Source organism: Bactrocera oleae, chromosome 2 (genome assembly GCF_042242935.1).
Source record: "Bactrocera oleae isolate idBacOlea1 chromosome 2, idBacOlea1, whole genome shotgun sequence".
Classification (NCBI taxonomy): Eukaryota; Metazoa; Arthropoda; class Insecta; order Diptera; family Tephritidae; genus Bactrocera; species Bactrocera oleae.
The window spans coordinates 21,753,517-21,775,548 of record NC_091536.1 but is presented as its reverse complement, the minus strand read 5'-3'; the positions used below and the strand labels follow the sequence as shown (position 1 = coordinate 21,775,548).

Here is a 22,032-nt window from a genome sequence, read left to right as displayed (position 1 = left end):
CGAAATATTTTTTTTTTATTCAATATAAACTCCCTTAACTACAATACACTTATTCCAATGATCCGCCAATAATTTTATGCCATCCCTATAATGACTTTTCGCAAGCTCAGTAAAATACTCGTCTACGGTTGTTTTAACTTCTTCATTCGACGAAATCCGCTTTCCACGAAGGAATCGTTTCAGGTTTCTGAAGAGGTATTAGTCGCTGGGAGTCAAATCTGGTGAATACGGTGGATGCTCAAGGAGTTCGTACTTTAATTCGTTGAATTTTGCCATTGTTAAAACACCTTTGTGAGCAGGTGCATTGCCGTAATGAAAAATGATTTTTTTGTGTTTCGAACCAGTTTTTAATCAAAAAGTTTTTCATCCAGCTGAGCTAAAAGCTTGCAATACTTTTGGGTTGATTATTTTAACTTTCTGCAAATATTCAATCAAAAAAATTCCTTTTGAACAACCAGCTTAAGTCCACTCTAAACGTTCTTGTTTCAATTTAGGATCATTGTGGTAGATCCAAGTCTCATCCATAGTTATAAAACAACACAAGAAAAACTATGCTAAGAAATGTGTTTTCGATCCAGTTTTAATTAAATTGTTAACGTGTGCGGCACTAACTTTTCAAACAACTTTTTCATATGTAATTCTTCATGTAAAATATGAAGTACTTAGTCAAACTTGGATCTTCATTAACAATATTATGAACTTGTTCAAGGATTTGTGGTGTGGTTGTGGTTTTTGGTTGTCCTTCGCGTGAATCGTCTTCAAGCCTACAAGTAGTACGAACACGTTTAAATTCACCAGCGCAAAATTCAACGGTGCGTTTCCTTTTACACAACTAAAAATTTGGCATATCTTTTATTTGCTTTTAAACCTTTCAAAACAAAGAATCTAATCACTGCGCGACGGTGAGAGCAGAAACTTTTCAACCAACCTGTATACTCATAGCACATAATGCATATAAATTAACCGAACTAAACTATCCAAATATTTGTCTGTCATTTGCAGGTTGCCATTAAAAGCAAGTCACTGCCGCTAAAATATTTTAATTAATTTCATTTTAATTGTATGCGACACCAGCTGATTCATTTTGCACTTAGCCATACACTTATGGCGGCATTTTCTCAAGTACTGCGTACTACGCTTCTGCTACTTTTCGGCTAGCATTTATCTTTTTTTTTTGTTTTTGTTTATTTGCATACAAATTTCTGCACCAAAAACTTTTTAATGAAGCAATTATTAGTGCCGCTGGCAGGCTGACAGGTAGCTCTTCACCTAGCAGCGAGAAGCTGGAAGCTAGCGGCTGGCGACAGCAACTTTGCACTTTGCTTAACCCGATTCAAAGTAAATACAAATTAAAATACTTTTGAGATAATGCAAAATGGCGCTTTTTGTCAGCAAACTTCAAATTAACAAGTGCAGTTCCAAACCGGTACTTATATAAGTATACAATATTTACATAACTACGTATGTATTGATAATGAGGGCAATACTTATTTATTTTTAAGCAATGGCGAATACCGCCACGTAAAAAGATGTGATGAGAACTAAATTTCAAATATTAAAAAAAAAAAGTATATATCGCAGGAAAGTAGGTGAGTAGTTTGAGTGCGTTATAACAGTACAAATTTATTTAAGATTATTCCCAACTAAAAACACGTGACAATACAAAAATATGTTTATTTAAAAAATATATATAGGTATTTGCTTAATAAAGGTGTAAATCTGCTTATGCATACGCTGTAAAGGGTAATGCAATAGCCAATTACAAAAGTGAATTCCTTGTTTTTTTTTTAACCCCCGTCCATTTGCGAATTTTATTCATTCATATTTTTATAAGCAAATTTATGCTCTGTTAAGCAAAGATCATAAAAACCCATTTATTGTTGTTAACTGTGGCAGCACAAGTACCGTTGCACTTGACTGAAATAAAATTGCACCGCAACCAGAAAGAAGCAATGCAACTCGGTACAGTTGTAACAAACAACAACCATAGAAAAACAACAACATTCACTGGATTTTGTATGGCAATAATGGTTTTATGTCATTAATTTTTTTCCAATGCATTTTTTCTAATACGGTCGAATTTGTTGTTGCAATAGCTGGTGTTAATTTAAAAACTATTTGATACGCGCAAGCGCTCCAATGGTGAGTGGAGTGTGTGATAGTGCCATACAAACATATATTGCATGTGTACATATTGACTTGGTTGTAGGCGAAACTTATAATTAAAACAGTTATTGCAATTAAACTTTATAAGCTGTGATGAAATAATGGCATCATGTTGGTTACAAAATAAAATGTATGCATGGCGATTGGCCCAACAACAATGGATCGCCTAACCTTTACAGATGTATTAGACATATTCGAGCTATACGCTTCATACATATAAATAAAAAAGAAATAAAAATAATTCCATATTTTTGCCTTAAATTCAATATATAAATATATACTTGTAGTTAAAATAATTAGTCATATATGTAACTTCTAACTTAGCCACTATTTTATTGATATTTTCGACAATTGTTCTTCCAGAACCCAGTGCATTTTTGACATCGAAACCGGAACGGAATCGACGATATTCACATTTTTAGCCGCCTCACATGGGGTATTTTCGCTTGGCTACTGTTCATCTTTGACGCGTGCTTAAACAATACTGAGTCAAACGATAACAAAACTAACTGTGAAGTTTTACGGTACGAAATCCTATCTTTCTTAGTTCATATAGTATAACGTAATCCCAACGCACTTATACTGTCAGGAGGTAGAAGGAAAGGAGAGGTAGAAGGAAAGGAGAGGTAGAAGGAAAGGAGAGGTAGAAGGAAAGGAGAGGTAGAAGGAAAGGAGACTCAATCGAGAGTTCTTGGACGACGTCTCGGAAGTTGTTCACATAAAACTATTTATACTGATGAACTTCATCAGAAGCACGGGTTGGTTCAGAGAAGAGACAGACAGAGAGTGAAGGTACATTAGGTCCAGTGGTATAACAATGGTTCACCTATAGGCCTAGGTGCGTCGTTCGGACGGCCACTCTACCAACCTATCTACCTATAAGCGAGTAAAGCAGCAGATATCTATGCATGTTTATATCAGAATATCCGAGAATATCGTTTCGATATTTGATACCAAGCCAGCGTGATCTTTTTAGAAAACAAAGAGTTTGGGTAACAACAAAACCTTGCTACAACTGTGTTGGACAATTTCTAACTGAAAACAAGTTCAAATTTAAGATTTTATCTTCACATCAGCGTGCCCGTTTATATACCGGTACCGGTATGAAGTGCGCGTTAAGATACAGTCTTAATTTTTTTTGTTTCGTTAGCATGACAGCTGTCAAATACTTTAAATAACCTTACAGTCGTTGAAAAAAAATCATACTTTTTCATTGTGTTGAAAATGTCAAATTTTATACTGGACAGTGTTGATTTGCGAAATGCATTAATTTTTTATTTTCATTTGAAGAAAAGTGCTGCAGAGCGGTATCGAATGCTGTAATCACCAGACTTGGCCCGTACCGATTGGATGTCTGATTGGTTTGATCAATACTTTGAATAATTTTTTTTTTTACTTTCCTATTCAAAATTAGTATTTCATTTTCACAAAAAAAAATAAACGCTATACGCTACATCGGTGCCTGATGCAATATAAAAATATTGATTCTAGTACAGTAATATCGGCTAACGATTTCCAAAGCTAATCTTTTTAATAACCAACAGTTTTTGTATGGTTAAACTATTCATTCTTATCTTCGAGTTATATCAGAAGCTCTTTATTGTGCATACACAATAAAGCTCAATATTATGAAAAATCGACTCACACATGAATGACATCTGCACATGTAGCACATATTACTTTGAGAACTTTTAACTTGTAAGCAAATGTATATGCGTCTTGAATATCACATTCAGAATGCAGTACGAGACTTAACTTATGACCTTTTTATACAATAAACATTTGTGAGTAAAAAGTCCTTGAAATATGTCTTTAGAAGAAATGCAAGTACAAAATGCAAAAGCAAGTATATATATTCAAACGCCTAACAAATTGTGCTACAATGTGAAAATGAGAAAAAAAAAAATTAAATAAAATAATAATATGGAAAAGTGTGTAGGTGTGAAAATGCATTGTTATTTGTGAAAAGGCTAACAAAGACGAATCCTGTTATGAAGTAGATGCCTGAAATATTAATATAGGCAATGGTAACTGAAGGACATGAATGCATGCCTATGGTGCCTATGGTATATGGCAGGTTTGAATTTCTCATGGCAAGTAAATATCGACAAACTATAATTGCCAACGCATATTTATTTCTGAACTGCTCCAAAACCCACAAATCAACACTCTAGAAATACGTGTCTCCGAACGGCTGACGGTTTGAAGTCGAATTTTTGAGCGGCGACTTCTAAACAGATTGTGATTTTGTCAACGTTGCGCTCAACTGTTGCACACTACACATATTTGTGGGCGTAATCGAGGGCATGCGCTTGGTGGGACTTTCTTGGTTTCAGCAAGATGACGTGTCAACCATAACTAATTTTTGTTGATCTTCGATTTGTAAGAAAGACCTACAACCAATTCGACACTGTTTAGCTACAAACCGCTTAAATGTGTTTAGTAACAAAATAGCAAGTTGCATCTAAGTGTTCTGTAAATTTACACAAATACACAAACACACACACATACACACCAATGTATTTATGTGCATTTTCGATTAAAATATTTTCTAGCACTTATGCTTACTTTCATTCACTTTCACTGCTCTGACCGCAGTGTACACATATTTTCATTTAACAAACCAGAGAACTCAACTTAAATTGCCAACTAATCCTACAACCGTTTGGTTTGCATCGCTTACATGTGTGTGTGTGAGAATTTACATACATACATATATGGTTGTAAATGTACCTACATATATGTGTTAGTGCGCACATCTTATTGCAAACGCTTGGCAGCTGCTGTGGAATGTGTGAAATCACAGACTTTTCGGTGCACTGCTCTCTGGTTCTGGTATTTGTCGGTGCTTCGCACAAAAATTCACACAAACATGAGGTTCGCATGTTAATGGTAACAGTATGCTGTGGTCAGCACTGCTTTCATATACTTCCGTTCACATTTAATCATTATGTGGTTTCCTTATTGATATACTTAGATCACTTGAATTTGCTTTCGCTAGAGCACGAAGCTTCTGTGCTTTTTAATAAAGTGGACATATCTTAATTGTTCGTCTGGTTTACGAATTCTCAAGGGGAAAGCGAGTTTACAAATCTATAAGTGTCAAAGCAGCCCGTTTGAGTTTTTTTCCTCGGCCTCCGGTTAGATGACATCGACGATAACCAAACTGAAACTTACCACACAAGCGGAGATTAAATCACCGTTATAACAACAACAACAACCGTTTGGGTTAGCAATATTGGGTATATGGTTAATGTTCCGCTTAATAGTACTTGCGGTGAAATAATTTAGAGTATGAATTTAATCTTTAATTTCTCTTCAAAATTAATTTTCGTAAGTTTTAAAAAAATCATCAAAATTACCAATTCTATTGATGTAGAGCAGGTAAATTTGAGGTGATAAATTTAACTACGCAGCCACACAACAACAACATCCATAAAAATTACAACAACTCATAACACTGTATTTCTATTGTAACCAACCAACTTGCCCCAAGTGAGCTATAGCCTAAGTATGTCTGTTTTAGCGGTTTATAATCAAGCTTTCCAGCATCAACGCGGTGCTTTAAATATTTTGCCTTTTTTTTATTATACAACGAGTGATTTGGTACCATCTTTATATTTTGTTGTGCAGTGTTATTAGCATTCTTTTGACATTTTGAAAACGCAATTTTACACCGAAGTGTCTTTTTTTTTAAATATTTAGTAATTTTTTTTCTTCTCTTGCACATTTATATAGCTGCAGATAACAATCATTAATCTCTAAAACGGTATAATATTAAGTGGACAAAATCTGAAGAATATTCGTTAAGTATATTGCGAACAAAATTGTTCTTTATATAAAATGTATGGACATTAAGATGGTCCTTAAAAAAACGGCACAACTATCTTTCAAACACAGCTCGTTAATCGCTGATGCCGTAGACAAAGATTTTTTATATATAATACATATTGAATCCAATTTGAGTTGCCATTTTTTTTTGTTATTAACTGTATTTTTTTAATTTAAATAAATTGTCTTGAGTAACCATAAATAAAATTGTTTCCTGAACCATTCAAAATCAGATTAAATTTTTATATGCAATTGGCCTAACACCAAATAGCACTATTCATACATATGTACACACGAATAAAGAATATTTTATTGCCGACTGCAGCAAATCGCAATCGACCAACCACATTGATTACACTAAATTTATGAATATCTGAAAGCAAGCGGCAAACTGTTGCATACCAAAAGGCGGCAAACGGTTATATGTGAGTTTAGTGGCATAACTGCAGGCTGGCAAGCCCAAACACTTTCACGCTTGCTGCTTCGATAAATTGGCAAACGAACTCACAACTCAAGTCAAATACACACAACATTTGGGAAAGAGCAGAAGTGGCGAGAAATGTGGCTAGCAAAAGCACTGAAAATTTACTGCCAGTATCAAATTGAAAGCGTAGCGCACAAAAACTGCTTGAAGCGGAAAAGCAGTAGACTAAGAGTGATGTATAGATATTCAAAGCAAAATATTGATTTTCAATTTGTATGAGACAAACCAATGCTGAAGTAGTTAAGGAGTGCAGACAAATGGAGAAAAATAAATGCAATTTGGGCAGTTATGCTGAAAATGCATGCTCAAATTTGGCAAATGAACAGCAATGCAGTGCCCGAAAGTCATTAAAAAGCATAAAAGAGTAGCATAGCCAGAAAAACACTGCCAAACTAATGTTTAACGCCACATACATACACACACATCAAAGAATATGTTTGTATGTGTCTAATCGAATTTGTTTAAGGTACCAGAACGTTGCATCGAAAGGCAATTTGTGGCTAATAAATCAAACTACATACGCAGCAACAACAAATCAACGTAAAAGTGACAGCTTGATAGTTAGTTAAGGTGTGCGGAACGTTAATGTATAGGCCGAACTATGTTAACATAATGAGACCAACATCACAGTGCTTACGAGCATGTACCTCTTGAAGAGAAACGAAAATTTTTAATGCTTAGTTAGGCGTTCGACTGTTGAACTATGCATTTTCAACAATTACAAACTTCCAACAATTCTGAGAGGAAAACGAACGGACAGTTACGAAGACTCATAGCAGATAGTAAAGTAGTAGCAACAGGCGTAGAAATTAACAGATTGCACAGTAGAAGATTAACTGTTGAGCTAAAAAGCAAACACTCTAGTCTTTAGTGATTTAATTGCATTGAGCTTATACCAATAATTAAACATAACCGATTAATTGCAATCAAAGCAAAGCATGCTACAAGTGGAGATTCAAAGAGCTATAATATTTTGAGAAATTTAATAAAAAAAAAAATATACGCTTGTTTACACATAAATTACCTTTTCAGTACCGTTATGTGTGGGTATATAAATATACAATACAATGTATAACTTTAGAAGCACTCACCTGTACATCAAAATTTGGTGGTTGTTGCTGCAATAAATTTCCAGGAGATTCAATTTGATTTGGTCCTTGTGCCTGATGGTTCATCATGGGGCTCTATAACACAGCACATTAAATTATAACATATATTATATTGTAAATGCATATATATACTATATAATATAAATTAGTAATTATTTTTTATACCTGTGCCATTTGCATGCCACCAACGCCGTTCATTACAGGCGGTTGCAATTGACCCATTTGCATTTGATGTGGCGGATATGAGTTCATTTGTGTACCCGGTCCACCTTGATGATCCATGGAATTGAGCATGTGATTGAATGGATGTGTTGGGAAGCCACCATGTTGTGTGGGATCGAGTAGTGCCGGATTACGTGGCAGCGTTTCTTCAGCCGGCGAAGGCTGACGGGAGCCAGGCGTGCGACTGCAATAAAGAAATGAAAAAAATTAAAAATATGAAAGAAAATTTTAGTTTAACTTATATTCTTATTTATTGTTTATATATGTAAATTGTAGATAATGTTGCAGTAAATATAATATTATATGTTATTTACATGTATTAATTCTAAAATGTATACAATCGAACCATATTCATTACAATACCAATAATTACTATTGAAATAACTGTATTGACCGCAACAGTTTACACACCACTAGACTTGCTGCAAAGCCATAACAGTTTGAGTGCTAACGAAACGGCAATATTAGCAGAGAAATGCACCATATGTATACAACTTTTGCGACTGTACTAAGCAGAGACACACGCGGTAGTATGCAAGCCTTTGCAACGCCGAATTTGGGACAATCCACTTTTTTACCCACCACGCCATGCTACCTTAACTCTCAAACTGTTTTATGGAATATGAATATTGTATTGTAAAAAGTTTTAAGTTCTCTGGTATGACATGCCTAGTGGCAGAGAATGTTGATGAGTAGAGAAGGAGCAAATGTTAAATGAAAACTTTTTGAGTACTAATTTGTAATTCCACAAGAGGGAACATCGAAAAGTATAACTTCGAAAAAGAAAAATACACCACACAATATGCGAAATGCTATAAATAGACACAACGAATATTCCTATATGAAAAATCGTTGCGCATACCTATTTAGATTTATGTTTTCAATTTCTATGATATGACAAATTTATAATTATGAAAAGCCTTCTGAATTAAAAATCTGTATTACCGGTAAAAACCCCAGAATTCATAATAAAATAAACATTTAATAGGCTATTTTTCCAACTTATGTATGTGCGTTATGTGAGCAATTGCTTATTAAACAAAGGATAACAATAAAACGGTGGCTAAGCGGCCACATTTCCACTTTTGCGGTGGCTGAGTTCGTAAGCGGGAAGGGGTTAAGCACAATCCGAATACGAGCCTATACGTTCGAATCCTAAAACGAATTTTATTTAATTTTTTTATTTTATTAATTGGAGTCTAAGCATATCATAATTCAATTTCTTTAATAGCATATTTTACTTCCTGAGATAATTAAAATATATCAGGAAAATATAATATGTTCATATGTTTAGGTTTATTGAATATTTCCTTATTATGCATATTTACACAAATGTGATAATCACACATACATTCTTAAATACACGTACGCTGATGCTTGCTTCTTCTTGCCCCGCACAAGCAATGACTTTTGTCTACGCTTTTTGCTTTTTGCGAGTTGAACGATCGCAGGCAAGGAGGGATTGGGGCGCACCGCCACATAATTATTTCAGATATATATTTTATTTATCGAATTCAGTTTGAAAACGATTATAGGTATGAATTTATTGGTATATATATATATATATATATATATAATATATATTATATTACGAAAATAATTCATAAATGCATCAGTATTTTTCAATACAAATTAAGCAACATAATAATATACTAAGAGTCCTCAGTTAGAACGCCTCTGTGCATGGTGGCAAGGCAACGAAATAACGGCGAGTTCGCGCGGACATTGTGTTGTTGAAAAAAACCAAATGACGATTTTGTCGACAAACATACAAATATACATATGAGCTCGCATACATATTGACGCCGATTTTTGCGCATTAGGCGGAGTTGACAAAATTTGTATGAATCGACAATTTTACGACAATGTCGGTCGGCTATGTTGTCTTGTTTGTCCTTTTTGCAGGGCTTTGCTGTTGAAAATTGACTTATGCTCTTTTGAAATATTGTGATTACCGATTGGGCTGCATTTTCATAGCGTCGTATTTAGATAAAATGAGCTAAATCGACAAACTATGAAATAATGATAATAAGTAAACATATAAAAGTACTATATGGACTGTGCTTAGAGTATATAGAAGTAGTTAATGATTTTATATACATGTCAATTTTATATAAATTTTTTAATTTAATGCCATATATAGTGCATAATATGCAAAAATATAAATATTATTTAAACTCGCTAATAGGTCATGTTGCCAATTCTCCTTTCTGAAGTGAACATCAGACAAATTCTTCAATTTCTGATTTTTAGCAAATGTTGTGAGGAAGCAGCTTGTGGGCAACATACAAATGCGAGGGGGATGGTAGGACTTTCAGTGATACAAATTGTAAAATTGAAATTTTGCTGATTCTTCAACTTTACTGAAGACATTCAAATTCAATTTCATTCATTCGCGCATTTGCATTGCGGTAGGAATTCTATATGAAAACCAAATGTGGTTTACCAGGCGCACAGAAAAAATAGCGCGGCGCAGAGTTATGAACGAGCGCACTTTGCTCTGAAGCAGCGCACGTTCCTTATGAATGAATTTGTTGTCGTTGTAATATAAAATACTTAGAAAATATGCCGCGAGTTCGCTTGAATATTATTGGCCGATGATGGTGCGTCTACGTTTTTTTGTCACTTGCGCGAGTGTTTGATTTTTTGCGAAAGACATATTGAGGGACATACATATGTACATATGTGTACATATATGCAAATATATTTGGACATGCGAATGAAAGAAGGCAATTTCAAGAATATTCACATATGGACATATGAACATTTGAAGCAAGTAAACAATAATAGCTGTTTGAATTCACAGATTAGACTCAAGAGCTTGAATATTGTCTGTGGTGCTGCTTGTATAGCAGACTTCTTTATTGCAATGTGAAATATTTTGCCTAAGTATGTCTTTCGCAAAAAATCAAACATTCGCGCAAGTGACAAAAAAACGTAGACGCACCATCATCGGCCAATAATATTCAAGCGAACTCGCGGCATATTTTCTAAGTATTTTATATTACAACGACAACAAATTCATTCATAAGGAACGTGCGCTGCTTCAAAGCAAAGTGCGTTCGTTCATAACTCTGCGCCGCGCTATTTTTTCTGTGCGCCTGGTAAACCACATTTGGTTTTCATATAGAATTCCTACCGCAAATGCGCGAAAATAAAAATGAATGAAATTGAATTTGAATGCTTCAGTAAAATTGAAGAATCAGCAAAATTTCAATTTTACAATTTGTATCACTGAAAATCCTACCATCCCCCTCGCATTTGTATGTCCACAAGCTGCTTCCTCACAACATTTGCTAAAAATCAGAAATTGAAGAATTTGTCTGATGTTCACTTCAGAAAGGAGAATTGGCAACATGACCTATTCGAGTTTAAATAATATTTATATTTTTGCATATTATGCACTATTTATGGCATTAAATTATAAAATTTATATCAAATTGACATTCATATGAAATCATTAACTACTTCTATATATTCTAAGCACAGTCCATATAGTACTTTTATATGTTTACTTATTATCATTATTTCATAATTTGTCGATTTAGCCCATTTTATCTAAATACGACGCTATGAAAATGCAGCCTAATCGGTAATCGCACTATTTCAAAAGAGCATAAGTCAATTTTCAACAGCAAAGCCCTGCAAAAAGGACAAACGAGACAACATAGCCGATCGACATTGTCGTAAAATTGTTGATTGAAACAAATTTTGTCAACTCCGCCACGATGCGCAAAATTCGGCGTCAATATGTATGCGAGCTCATATGTATATATGTATGTTTGTCGACAAAGTCGTCTTTTCGTTTTTTTCAACATAATGTCCGCGCGAACTCGCCGTTATTTTCTTGGCTTGCCACCATGCACAGAGGCGTGTCAAGTGAGGGCTCATAATATATTGATATGTTGCTTAATTTGTATTGAAAAATACTGATGCATTTATGAATTATTTTCGTAATATAATATATATTATATATATATATATAAATACACATATATTCATACCTATAATCGTTTTTAAACTGAATTCGATAAATAAAATATATATCTGAAATAATTATGTGGCGGTGCGCCCCAATCCCTCCTTGCCTGCGATCGTTCAACTCGCAAAAAGCAAAAAGCGTAGACAAAAGTCATTGCTTGTGCGGGGCAAGAAGAAGCAAGCATCAGCGTACGTGTATTTAAGAATGTATGTGTGATTATCACATTTGTGTAAATATGCATAATAAGGAAATATTCAATAAACCTAAACATATGAACATATTATATTTTCCTGATATATTTTAATTATCTCAGGAAGTAAAATATGCTATTAAAGAAATTGAATTATGATATGCTTAGACTCCAATTAATAAAATAAAAAAATTAAATAAAATTCGTTTTAGGATTCGAACGTATAGGCTCGTATTCGGATTGTGCTTAACCCCTTCCCGCTTACGACCTAAGCCACCACAAAAGTGGAAACGTGGCCGCTTAGCCACCGTTTTATTATTATCATTTGTTTAATAAGTATATTGCTTACGCAACGCACATACATAAGTTAGAAAACTAGCTTATTAAATGTTTATTTTATTATGAATTCTGGGGTTTTTACCGGTAATACAGATTTTTAATTCAGAAGGCTTTTCATAATTATAAATTTGTCATATCATAGAAATTGAAAACATAAATCGAAATAGGTATGCGCAACGATTTTTCATATAGGAATATTCGTTGTGTCTATTTATAGCATTTCGCATATTGTGTGGTGTATTTTTCTTTTTCGAAGTTATATTTTTCGATGTTCCCTCATCTGGAACTACAAATTAGTACTCAAAAAGTTTTCATTTAACATTTGCTCCTTCTCTATTCATTTACGTTCTCTGCCAATAGCTGTGCAGCTGGCTGTAAACGACTGTAAACAGTGGTGCTCAAACTCTGCTATGTTTTTAAAGCCATGGTTGCTGTCTAAGCCTTTTGTATAAAAGAATATTGCACATAAATTTCTTTGTACGTATCACTTAAATTACGTTTTTTATTGCAATCAAGAAAAAATTGTAGCCAATTATGTCAGTTGAACAACATTTACATGATACTTCAAACATTATACAACCAATTAAGTGAATATATCATTAAACGGCATTTATTACTGAGCAACTTGAACCAATGAATGTGACTGTGTCAACGAACGATTAGCAGCAAAGCACACGTTAGTTGTCAGAATGAGAAAAGATAAATTGCCAGGTATTTAATTATGCAGTGACTATGCGCAGCACACAGCGACGAGAAATCCATGAATGGCATTATTAAAAAAAAAAAAAATAATAATAATAATTAATTTGACGCTGTCTAGGTCAGTTACTGCAATGCAAATGTATGTGTGAGCTGAATGAGTGATGTTGAGATAACGCAATTAAAAATATTATGATGTAAGAGAATTGTTGAATAATAGTGAGGAAATAGTGAAATGAAAAGATTTTTATGAATAACGGCAGTAGTGTTGTTATTGTAGTAGTGTTTTTGTAGTAGTATTATTGTAGTATTGTTGTTGTGGTATTGTTGTTGTGATATTGTTGTTGTAGTATTGTTGTTGCAGTAGTGTTTTTGTTGTGGTATTGTTGTTGTAGTATGGTTGTTGTAGTAGTGTTTTGTAGTAGTGTTGTTGTAGTAGTGTAGTAACGGCTGCTTATGTGGAAAGCAAAAATTGCACGTGACGAGATAGTTTGGGTGGATTTTATAATTTTTGTTGTTGTAGCAGCTTAAAAAACTCAGTGTGTGTGTGGAAAGAAATATTTATAAGTCGACAATCCTGGCTATTTATATATCTCGAGAAATATTTCTTAAGTCGCACTCTGATTCATATCGTATAGACTTCACCAAAGCCCAAAAACTAGAACCTTATCATTGCGGAAAATGTCAATTTTAACGAAAACAATTTATGTGCTATGAAACTTATAATACATATGTATGTATTGTATATCCTTTTCATGGTGGCTGCGTGCAAACGAAAGACTTAAGCAAGAAACTTGCCGAAAGCAGCTTAAAATGCAAAATAAAAAGATTCCAGCCAAAAACTTTAAACGAAATTACACAAATTATTGCAAAAACAATAAAGTGCGTTGCCAACTAGTTCATAAATGAAAATTCATAAGCTGATAAGTTCTCCAAGTATGCCTGTTTGTAGTGACTAAGCGCGCAAAATGCACATAATTTGAACATTGCCGCCACGTTCCTTCATCTGCGCCTTGGCGATTATTTTGGCAATAGCTAAATTATATAACACCATAAAGTAGCAGAATTTATATAGATGCACATACACATACACAGACAAAGCCACGCGTACGCACATGGTCGTTTTTTTGGCTTGGCGTTGTGTTCGCTTCGCCGCTTCTATTGTTCGCCTTCCTCCTTCTTCTTCTTCTACTACTACTACTACTTGTTTTCCAGCTGCGCTCGTTCGGCTAACTTCCCGCCTTTTTGCCCAAGTCAAACACGTTTTCCGCTGCTATCGCCGACCGCCTCTGGCGCTTACTTTTTTGTCTTCTGTTGCTTTTGCGTTTGCATTTGCTTTTGCTTGGCTTTGTCTTTGCGCGGCAATGTTTTCGTTGTTGGGTCATTAACACAAAAAAGTTGCAGCGCCAACTACTGAAAGCTTAAAACAGCTGCTGCTGCGCGAGAGCGTTGTGGTGTATGTGTGTGTGTGTGTTACGCGGCCAGCAACCGGCAAAAAACGTGTTGTTGTTGGGGCGTGAGTCAGTCAGTGACACAACAGTCAACTAACTGGCAGCTGCTGTCTGCTAAGCATTGCTACTACACACACGCACACATACACATGCACATATGTATATATGTATATAAACTGTATATGTGATATATATATTTACGGCAATTACAATATATTATTTGCATTTTTTGCTTTATTGTTGTTTTTGTGTGCATTGTAATTGCTTTCGACGCGTGATTTTGCACGTTTGCACACTCAAATTATTACCAACGTTACCGTTATTGAATTTTTTTCCATATCTTATTAAAATTTTCATTTGATTTGCCTTTTTGCCTGTTAATTAATTATGTGGCTTGATGGAAATAATAAGCACTTGCAATCATTATTAGCTCATAACTTATTAATTGTTGCGTTTTGAATAAAGCAAACTAAGAATAAGACAGCATTAATTGCAAAGGCGGTTTATTTTACACCATTTGTGGTGGTATCAGCTGAGAAATTTAATTAAACGTGTACAATATGTTTAAAAAATTTAAAATAGTTTTGTTAACCGTATAGTAGGTCAAGCGAACGGTAATTTGCGGATAACGGAAAATTTTTGCATTCAATGGTGGTCGTATTATCGTGTACACACTGTAATTTCATTTATTTCTATTGTGTTTATGCCATTATTTATTTTATTGAATACTTGAAAGTAAACAAACGCAGCTATAAACCGTTACTTTCTAACTTTCATGGCGTGGGTGTCGCTGTCACATTAACTGACTTCTTTAAAAATGCGGCACTTGAGCAATTATTGAAAACGATTCAGATCACTCTTTTGATTTTTTATAAAAGGCAACATTTTAATTGTATATTTCCAGTAATTTCAATAATGAATATGTTCATAAAAGAAGTGGAAGAAAAATATTTCCAAAGTAAGTAAGTAAGCAAGATTTGCTTTTTCCGCTCTTCACTCAAATACTTGTGTAAGTATGTCGTATGATATTTTTATAACCCGAACAGGGTATATTTAGTTTGCCACGATGGCCTTTGGCGCTACACAATTGACAACCGCCTCAAACTAATATAAGGTGCGTTGGTATGGTGGATGGCATTATCGAAAAAGTGCCGTATTAATTAAACCCCTGCAGCAGGTGCGGGCCTGCTTGCTAGGGACTACGTGCGCAACAAAAACCACGTCAGCTAAGGCTCTGGAGGTTATCCTTGACATTCGACCAATACATATGGTATACAAATGAAGTATAAGGCAATGCTTAAGGCCAGTCGGTTCATGATTTTAAGTCATTGGAGTCAGACTCGGCGTCACCATGGGTATGGTAGCATACTCGACCGTCATAATGAATTTGGGCGAACTTGAATTGACAATGCGATCGAGAAAGGGAGACACATGAGGAAGTAAACACAACGTTTTCATACTCCAATAGAGAATTGACCAATGGTTCTGTGATCGACAATTACAACAATGAAATCTACATATTGATCGACGGATCAAATAGGAATAGGAGCGGGTTTCTTCTGTAGTAATCCATACACAGAAGATAGCTTCAAACGCAATCACTACAATTCAGTCTTTCATGCCGCAATTGCGAGCATAACAGAAGGCGCCAAGTGGAATTCTGCTCTAACCAGCAAGTCCAGAAGTATTCTAATGGATAGCTAAGCGGCAATTACGGCTATCCGTAACACCAATGCTAAGTCTCACTGTGTTAGGTTTAGTAAGCAGGTAATAACTAGACTCTAAGTAGGTAACTGGCTGAAAAGCTTTTTCATTTGACGAGTTATTACGGCATGGGTTATTCTCTAAGGCAATAGCACAATCCCCGAACAAATTGTTCGAAGCGGACCAATATAGCATATATGTAGCTTGATCGAAATCGAAATCAAATTCTTGTAAGGTAACGTTTGTATTTGTGAAGAGTAGGTTGGGTTGGGTTGGGTTGTAGGGCTTCGGTGTAACCGAAGTTAACTTTTTTTTTCTTTTTTTTTCTGTGATACGCGTAGTATGTTCAACAAACTAGGCTATATGTTTAGCGGAACTTCATCTCGAAAGCTGCTTAAGTTTAAGTTAACTCGGAATAAATTAGAGATTTTTCTCATATAAATTAATATTTTATATAATAAATTGATGCCATGCTTGAGAGACTGTCCCATTGGAGGCATATTTAGTCTAAGCGAAAATATTTATAAGACGATTTTATTTCTTCATAAAACAGAATTAATTTATTTTATTAATATTTCACACTCTCTTTTCACTTGAGGTTCTTCAACGACGATAATTCAACGACTACATATCCGATTGCGTTTAGTCGTGTTAATTATCATCACAAAGGGTCAAGTAACTGTTTAGGCATGGCATTCACAATTTATTAACCAATTTGTTCTCCCATACCGCAAATATAAAAACGCACCCTCGTAAAGCAACTAATAGCTGAAAAGTAAAGCGTTAATGGAATGCAAAAAAAAAATGAACGTTTTATGAGAATTTGTAATTTAAAAGTTATTCACCCAAAAAGCTGCCTAAAAGCAAAAAAAAAAATAAAATAAAATAAAACAAAGCTTACTTCAGATTCCTCTTTATTCATACCAAAAGAACCAACAATTTTAAATTGCTACACATAGTCATTAAGAGTTTCATATTAGTGTATAAACTCTGCACTAAAATCAAGGCTTTGCGAAGTCAGACGAACCACAAAAAAGAACGCCAACAACAGCAACCAGCAATCAAGTAATCAAATGTGGGCAAGTAAAACGAACATTAACCTTCAAAAAATGTTTAGAGTAGACAAACGAAATAAGTAAACACATACATACATTATAGAAGTAAAACAAGTTGCTTGGAAACTGCAACACCTTGGATATTATGAGGCAGCATACGCAAAACCTGAGTAGTGGTGTAGTAATATTGTATGTAGTGATAAAGCGCTGATGCCTACAATTGAAACTTATGAAAGCGCCAAGAAAATTAGGCTAAAAGCAAATGGGTTAATGCAAAAAAATTAAAAGTTTCAAAAATACACTTATACCAATAAAAAATGTGATATAACAGAGGAGTGATTTCACTTTTTGGTAAAACCATTACCAACGCAACGCGAGAGACCAGCAGCGAGTAAGTCGAGAAAAATTTAATGAAAGCGATAAACTACGGTCACTTACTTTAGATGAAGCACCCATTGAGGCACACAATGATGCACATATACAAACACACAACACAGCAGGACCAAGCAAGAAAGCCAGCCAGCATAAAGCGTACTTGGAAAGGCGTCAAGCAATACGGATAAGCCTTCTTTTGAACGAAATAACAAATAAACAAGAAAAAATGATAACTTGCAACAAAGCTATAATACGCTTCACAAATAAATATATTGCTGTATAAGAACAACGTAAACAATTTGTTCGGAAATTGTATCGTTTTCTTGAACCATAATACCACATTTCGAGTAGATTCAAAGATTTCATGTCAAATAAAAATACAATTCAACACAAGTACGTAATTTCGATCATTTAGTTTGTATGGCAGCTATATATTTTAGTGGTGCAATCTGACCAATTTTCCCCTAGATTATGCCGTTGCCTCAGGCAATAATACATGTCAAATTTCGTTAGGATATCTCATCAAATAAACAAGCTTTCCATACAGGGACTTGGTTTTGATCGTTCAGTTTGTATGGCAGCTTCTTGGAGGAAAAGGACTTGTGCAAAATGTCAGTTATATATATATATAGACATCTCTGAAAACTGAAGGACTAGTTCGCGTACAAATTGTCGTTGATAAAGTAGGATTCAGCAAATCATCTGTTGCCGATTTTTTAAAGAAAGTTGGAGAAACGTGTTCAACAGGTTCAACGGAGCGAAAAACGGCTTTGGACGACGAAAAAAGACGACGCCTGCTGAAGACCAGATGATTAAGCGGAGTGTATCCAGGACTGCTTCAAATCCTCGGCAGACAGAAAGGAGTACTTGGATGCAACTGGCGTCGAAATAGATTCATCTTCTGTGCGTAGAAGATTGAGAAATGCCGGACTTGTAGAAAGACAATCCGCAAAAAACCCGATGCGCCAAAATTCATGAAAACTGGACTGTCGAGGACTGAAGGAATGTAATCTTTTCGGAATCGAAATCGAAGTTTAACCTCTTTGCCTCGGATGGTATGCACCATATCAGACGCAGATGCGGCGAAAGGTATAAAACTGTATGTATACTGCCTACTTTTAGACAGTCAGTTGGTAGAATTGTGTGAGGCTGCCTATAACGGTATGAAAGAATTGACTCTTATTGATGGTTCGGGTGAACGGAGATGCTTACATTTTAATTGCGGCGTTTACTACCAGTCATCGAAGAGCAGTATGCTCTAAGAACAGACGTTAGATTTCAGGATGTTCTGCGCCATGTCACCGAGCTCACAAGGTAAGTTATGTTTTTTTTTTAATTTCAAATCAAAAAACCAATTATTTATGTCTTATTTGTTGCAGGTAAAAGAATTTCCGGAAAAAACCAGTATTTTCCAAAGCGAATGGCCGGGTCGTTTTAAAGCAGCAGTTAGCTGATAAAAAGCCGAAGCACTGGCTAACATTATTATGGCCACTTGACACAACGGTATTTCGGAAGAATTGTAAAACCTGCTTACAACAATGCCGAGACGTGTTAAAGTGGTAAATAATGCGAAAGGCGGTGCGACTAAATATTAAATCGGCGCATTATAACATTTATAATAAAATATGGCATTAAAACATGCGTTATTGAATACGCTAAAAACAAATAAAATATGAAAATATTGAAAAAATTTATAAAGCGTATTGATTTGACTTCATAATTTTGTATTCAAAACGGAATGTAATGTAAACGCTTTCAAACATATTTGAAAAATTCGATATCATGCACAGAACTCCATGTACATTAGGGTGGAGCATCTAGAGTCGGCTCACTCACTTTTAAAGTGAATTTCGAGTTAAAATTTTTATGTACATGAACTCACTTCTCATTTAGAGACTCTGTGAGGCATTTATATATCTTGCTTTAACCAACTCCCTTCGGCTACGCTGAATGTATGGTTACAAGCAGAAAGCCAGCGTGTTGCATGCAATTCTTATTGCAATGAGTTAGTATGTATGCAACAGTACTCCCGTGCTTCGCAGCGAGTCTCTATAGTCACTGCAAATAACTGCCAAGCAAAATGGCGCTACTGTGGCATAAACAACTGGAGAACCCAGGGTACACATTATGCAACAAATGCATACATACATATATAATACTGAAAGCCGCTTTTTGCACATTTTTCATTTCTCTACAACTGAATTTACTTAACGTAGCTGCTCTACAGCGAATACTCTACTATGCACTTGTAGAATGTCTATTGTAGCAGTATTCATAGGAACAGGTTGCAACATACACCTAAAGAAATTAATTTCCACATACATCTATGTATGTATATGTGTAAATGTGTTGAATATGTTGCGACATAACAACTGAAACGAGTGCACGACGAATAAACTTGACACCTTTTAACCCTAACCAGAACATGGCTTTTTATTGCAATGTTGTTCTGGTAAATAAATTCGGTGCCATGACAAACGGGTTTACGTAACCTGGACCGAACGGAATTTACATATATCCGAGTAATGCACACCAGCTCAGAAGTATTTCCGATTACAATTTAGAGTGTGGCTATTTTGGTGATTACTCGCTGCAATCAAATCAATATTTCGGCGGTCCTTGGAATAAGGTAAATATTTAGCCATATAAACCCATATAAACTGGATTAAACACTGGTATTGGTGTAAAATTCTTTTGTATCATTTTTACAACATTTAGCGTCATGTATAGCGAGTTCTGTTCTGGTTTCTGTCGCTACATGTCAGAGCAAGATCAGTCAGGTTTATTGGATTCATAATGAATTTGCATTTTTATGCATATAAAAAGACATGGCAATGAGAAAATAACTAATTATATTAATATGTATAGCATTACAACAAGTTACGGGTTCAAGTTGAAAAACGGCTGGTAAAATAATGTGATGTGTGTTATAGCAACAAAACAAAAAATGCGCACAAAGCCGCAAAAAATGGCAAGAAACAATAATGAGAATCATACGCAACAAACCGGCGAACGCTGCGCAATACAACTTCTAGCCGAACTTAGACTAGCTCTTGCAGCATTGCTAAAATATTGTACACTCGTTACCTGCATTGTTTCTGCAGTAACATTAGCAGTGGCTAAATGAAGATAATGGCTGTTGGGAGCTGAAGCTGCTGGTAAAACTGGTTCGTTGCATGACTGCTTGCCTGACTAACTCGATGACTGACTGGGCGGTTGGTCGTGCATGCGGTGGGTTGTTGAATTCGACAACAGCAACAGACGGTCGTCTGCTTTGACTCAGCAATCACAAGGCGGAGACGTGTCTGCATTACTTTGAAGTTGTTGCAAAATGTGGTTCGCTAGCTGTCTGCTGGTGTGAGGCAGTGCCAAGAACCTTGAAGAAACCAGTTGGCAGTTCTAATGTCAATGCCATTGCTAGCCGCAGCGAGCGATGTTCCGGTCGACCGAGCAGCAGCCCGACAATGTGCGATTGCACTAGTGTAGGTAGGCAGCGCAAGCTGTGTAAGAAGCAACAAAATCAGGAAAACAAAACTGCCGATTTGCAGACAACACTGTAAAAGAGCGTTTACACAGTAAGCAACAACCACAATTAACTGTACAATACTTCTTAACGTAAACAATGACGGTTTGAAGGAAATCTGGCCGAGGCAATCTCATTGTCTTGCGGTTTGCTACTCCGATAGTAAGGCTGTCAGCCAACAGATAGATTGTCAGTTGCGCAGAAGCAACAACAGTAAAGTTTTATTCTATTGGAATAATGAAAAGTTGTTTTCCAACATAAATTGGAGTTAAATGAAATAAATTGATAGGGACTGCTCTATTACTACGATTAAGTATAAAACAACAACTTTTATGTAATGCATCTTACATCCCCAGCTCGCCAGCCTTACGCTTTTACGCGAAACTTTAAATGCGTTTTTCTCAGACCAGACTTTTTCAATACGATACCCACGATTTACTTGAAATTTTCAGAGAATCTTCTTTATAGACCTTCCTCAAGTGTGAACTAGCCTCATCCCCAAATTTCAATTTTTACTATTTTTAAAAAAATACGAGAAAAAAAGAAAATGGTAAAAAAAATGTTTTATTTTTTCAAACTGTGGCCATTTTGTCAAATTTTTTTTTTTTTTACTTATCGCTAGTTCATACAATTGCGACATCATTGTAGATTGATATTATTTTTGGCATTTTAGATGACTAGGAGGGTTTTCAAAATTTTTTTTATTTATTTTTAACATTATAAATAACTGATAAAAAAGATCGATGGTTAAAATTACCTAAAATTCATGTCTCTAGACTAGAAGGGGGTATGTGATTTTTATAAGGTTATATCATAATATAATAAATACATAAGTAAACAAGTTCGTATTGCATTGCTTCCTGACATTGTTAATATACCTTACGTGTAGACAAAACCGCAGA

At 35.1% G+C, this 22,032-nt stretch overlaps 1 protein-coding gene across 3 annotated transcripts in view; it reads right to left on the bottom strand.

The window, feature by feature from the left end:
- The window catches only part of pum (pumilio), a 369,798-nt gene that overhangs the window by 303,350 nt on the left and 44,416 nt on the right, over nt 1-22,032 (bottom strand). For all 3 annotated transcript variants that reach the window (XM_036377471.2, XM_036377472.2, XM_070111626.1), the window contains 2 exons: nt 7,756-7,996; nt 7,573-7,665 (listed from right to left, as the gene is read on the bottom strand). In XM_036377471.2, the coding sequence (XP_036233364.2) occupies nt 7,573-7,665; nt 7,756-7,996 (334 nt within the window). The remainder of the gene's footprint in view (nt 1-7,572; nt 7,666-7,755; nt 7,997-22,032) is intronic.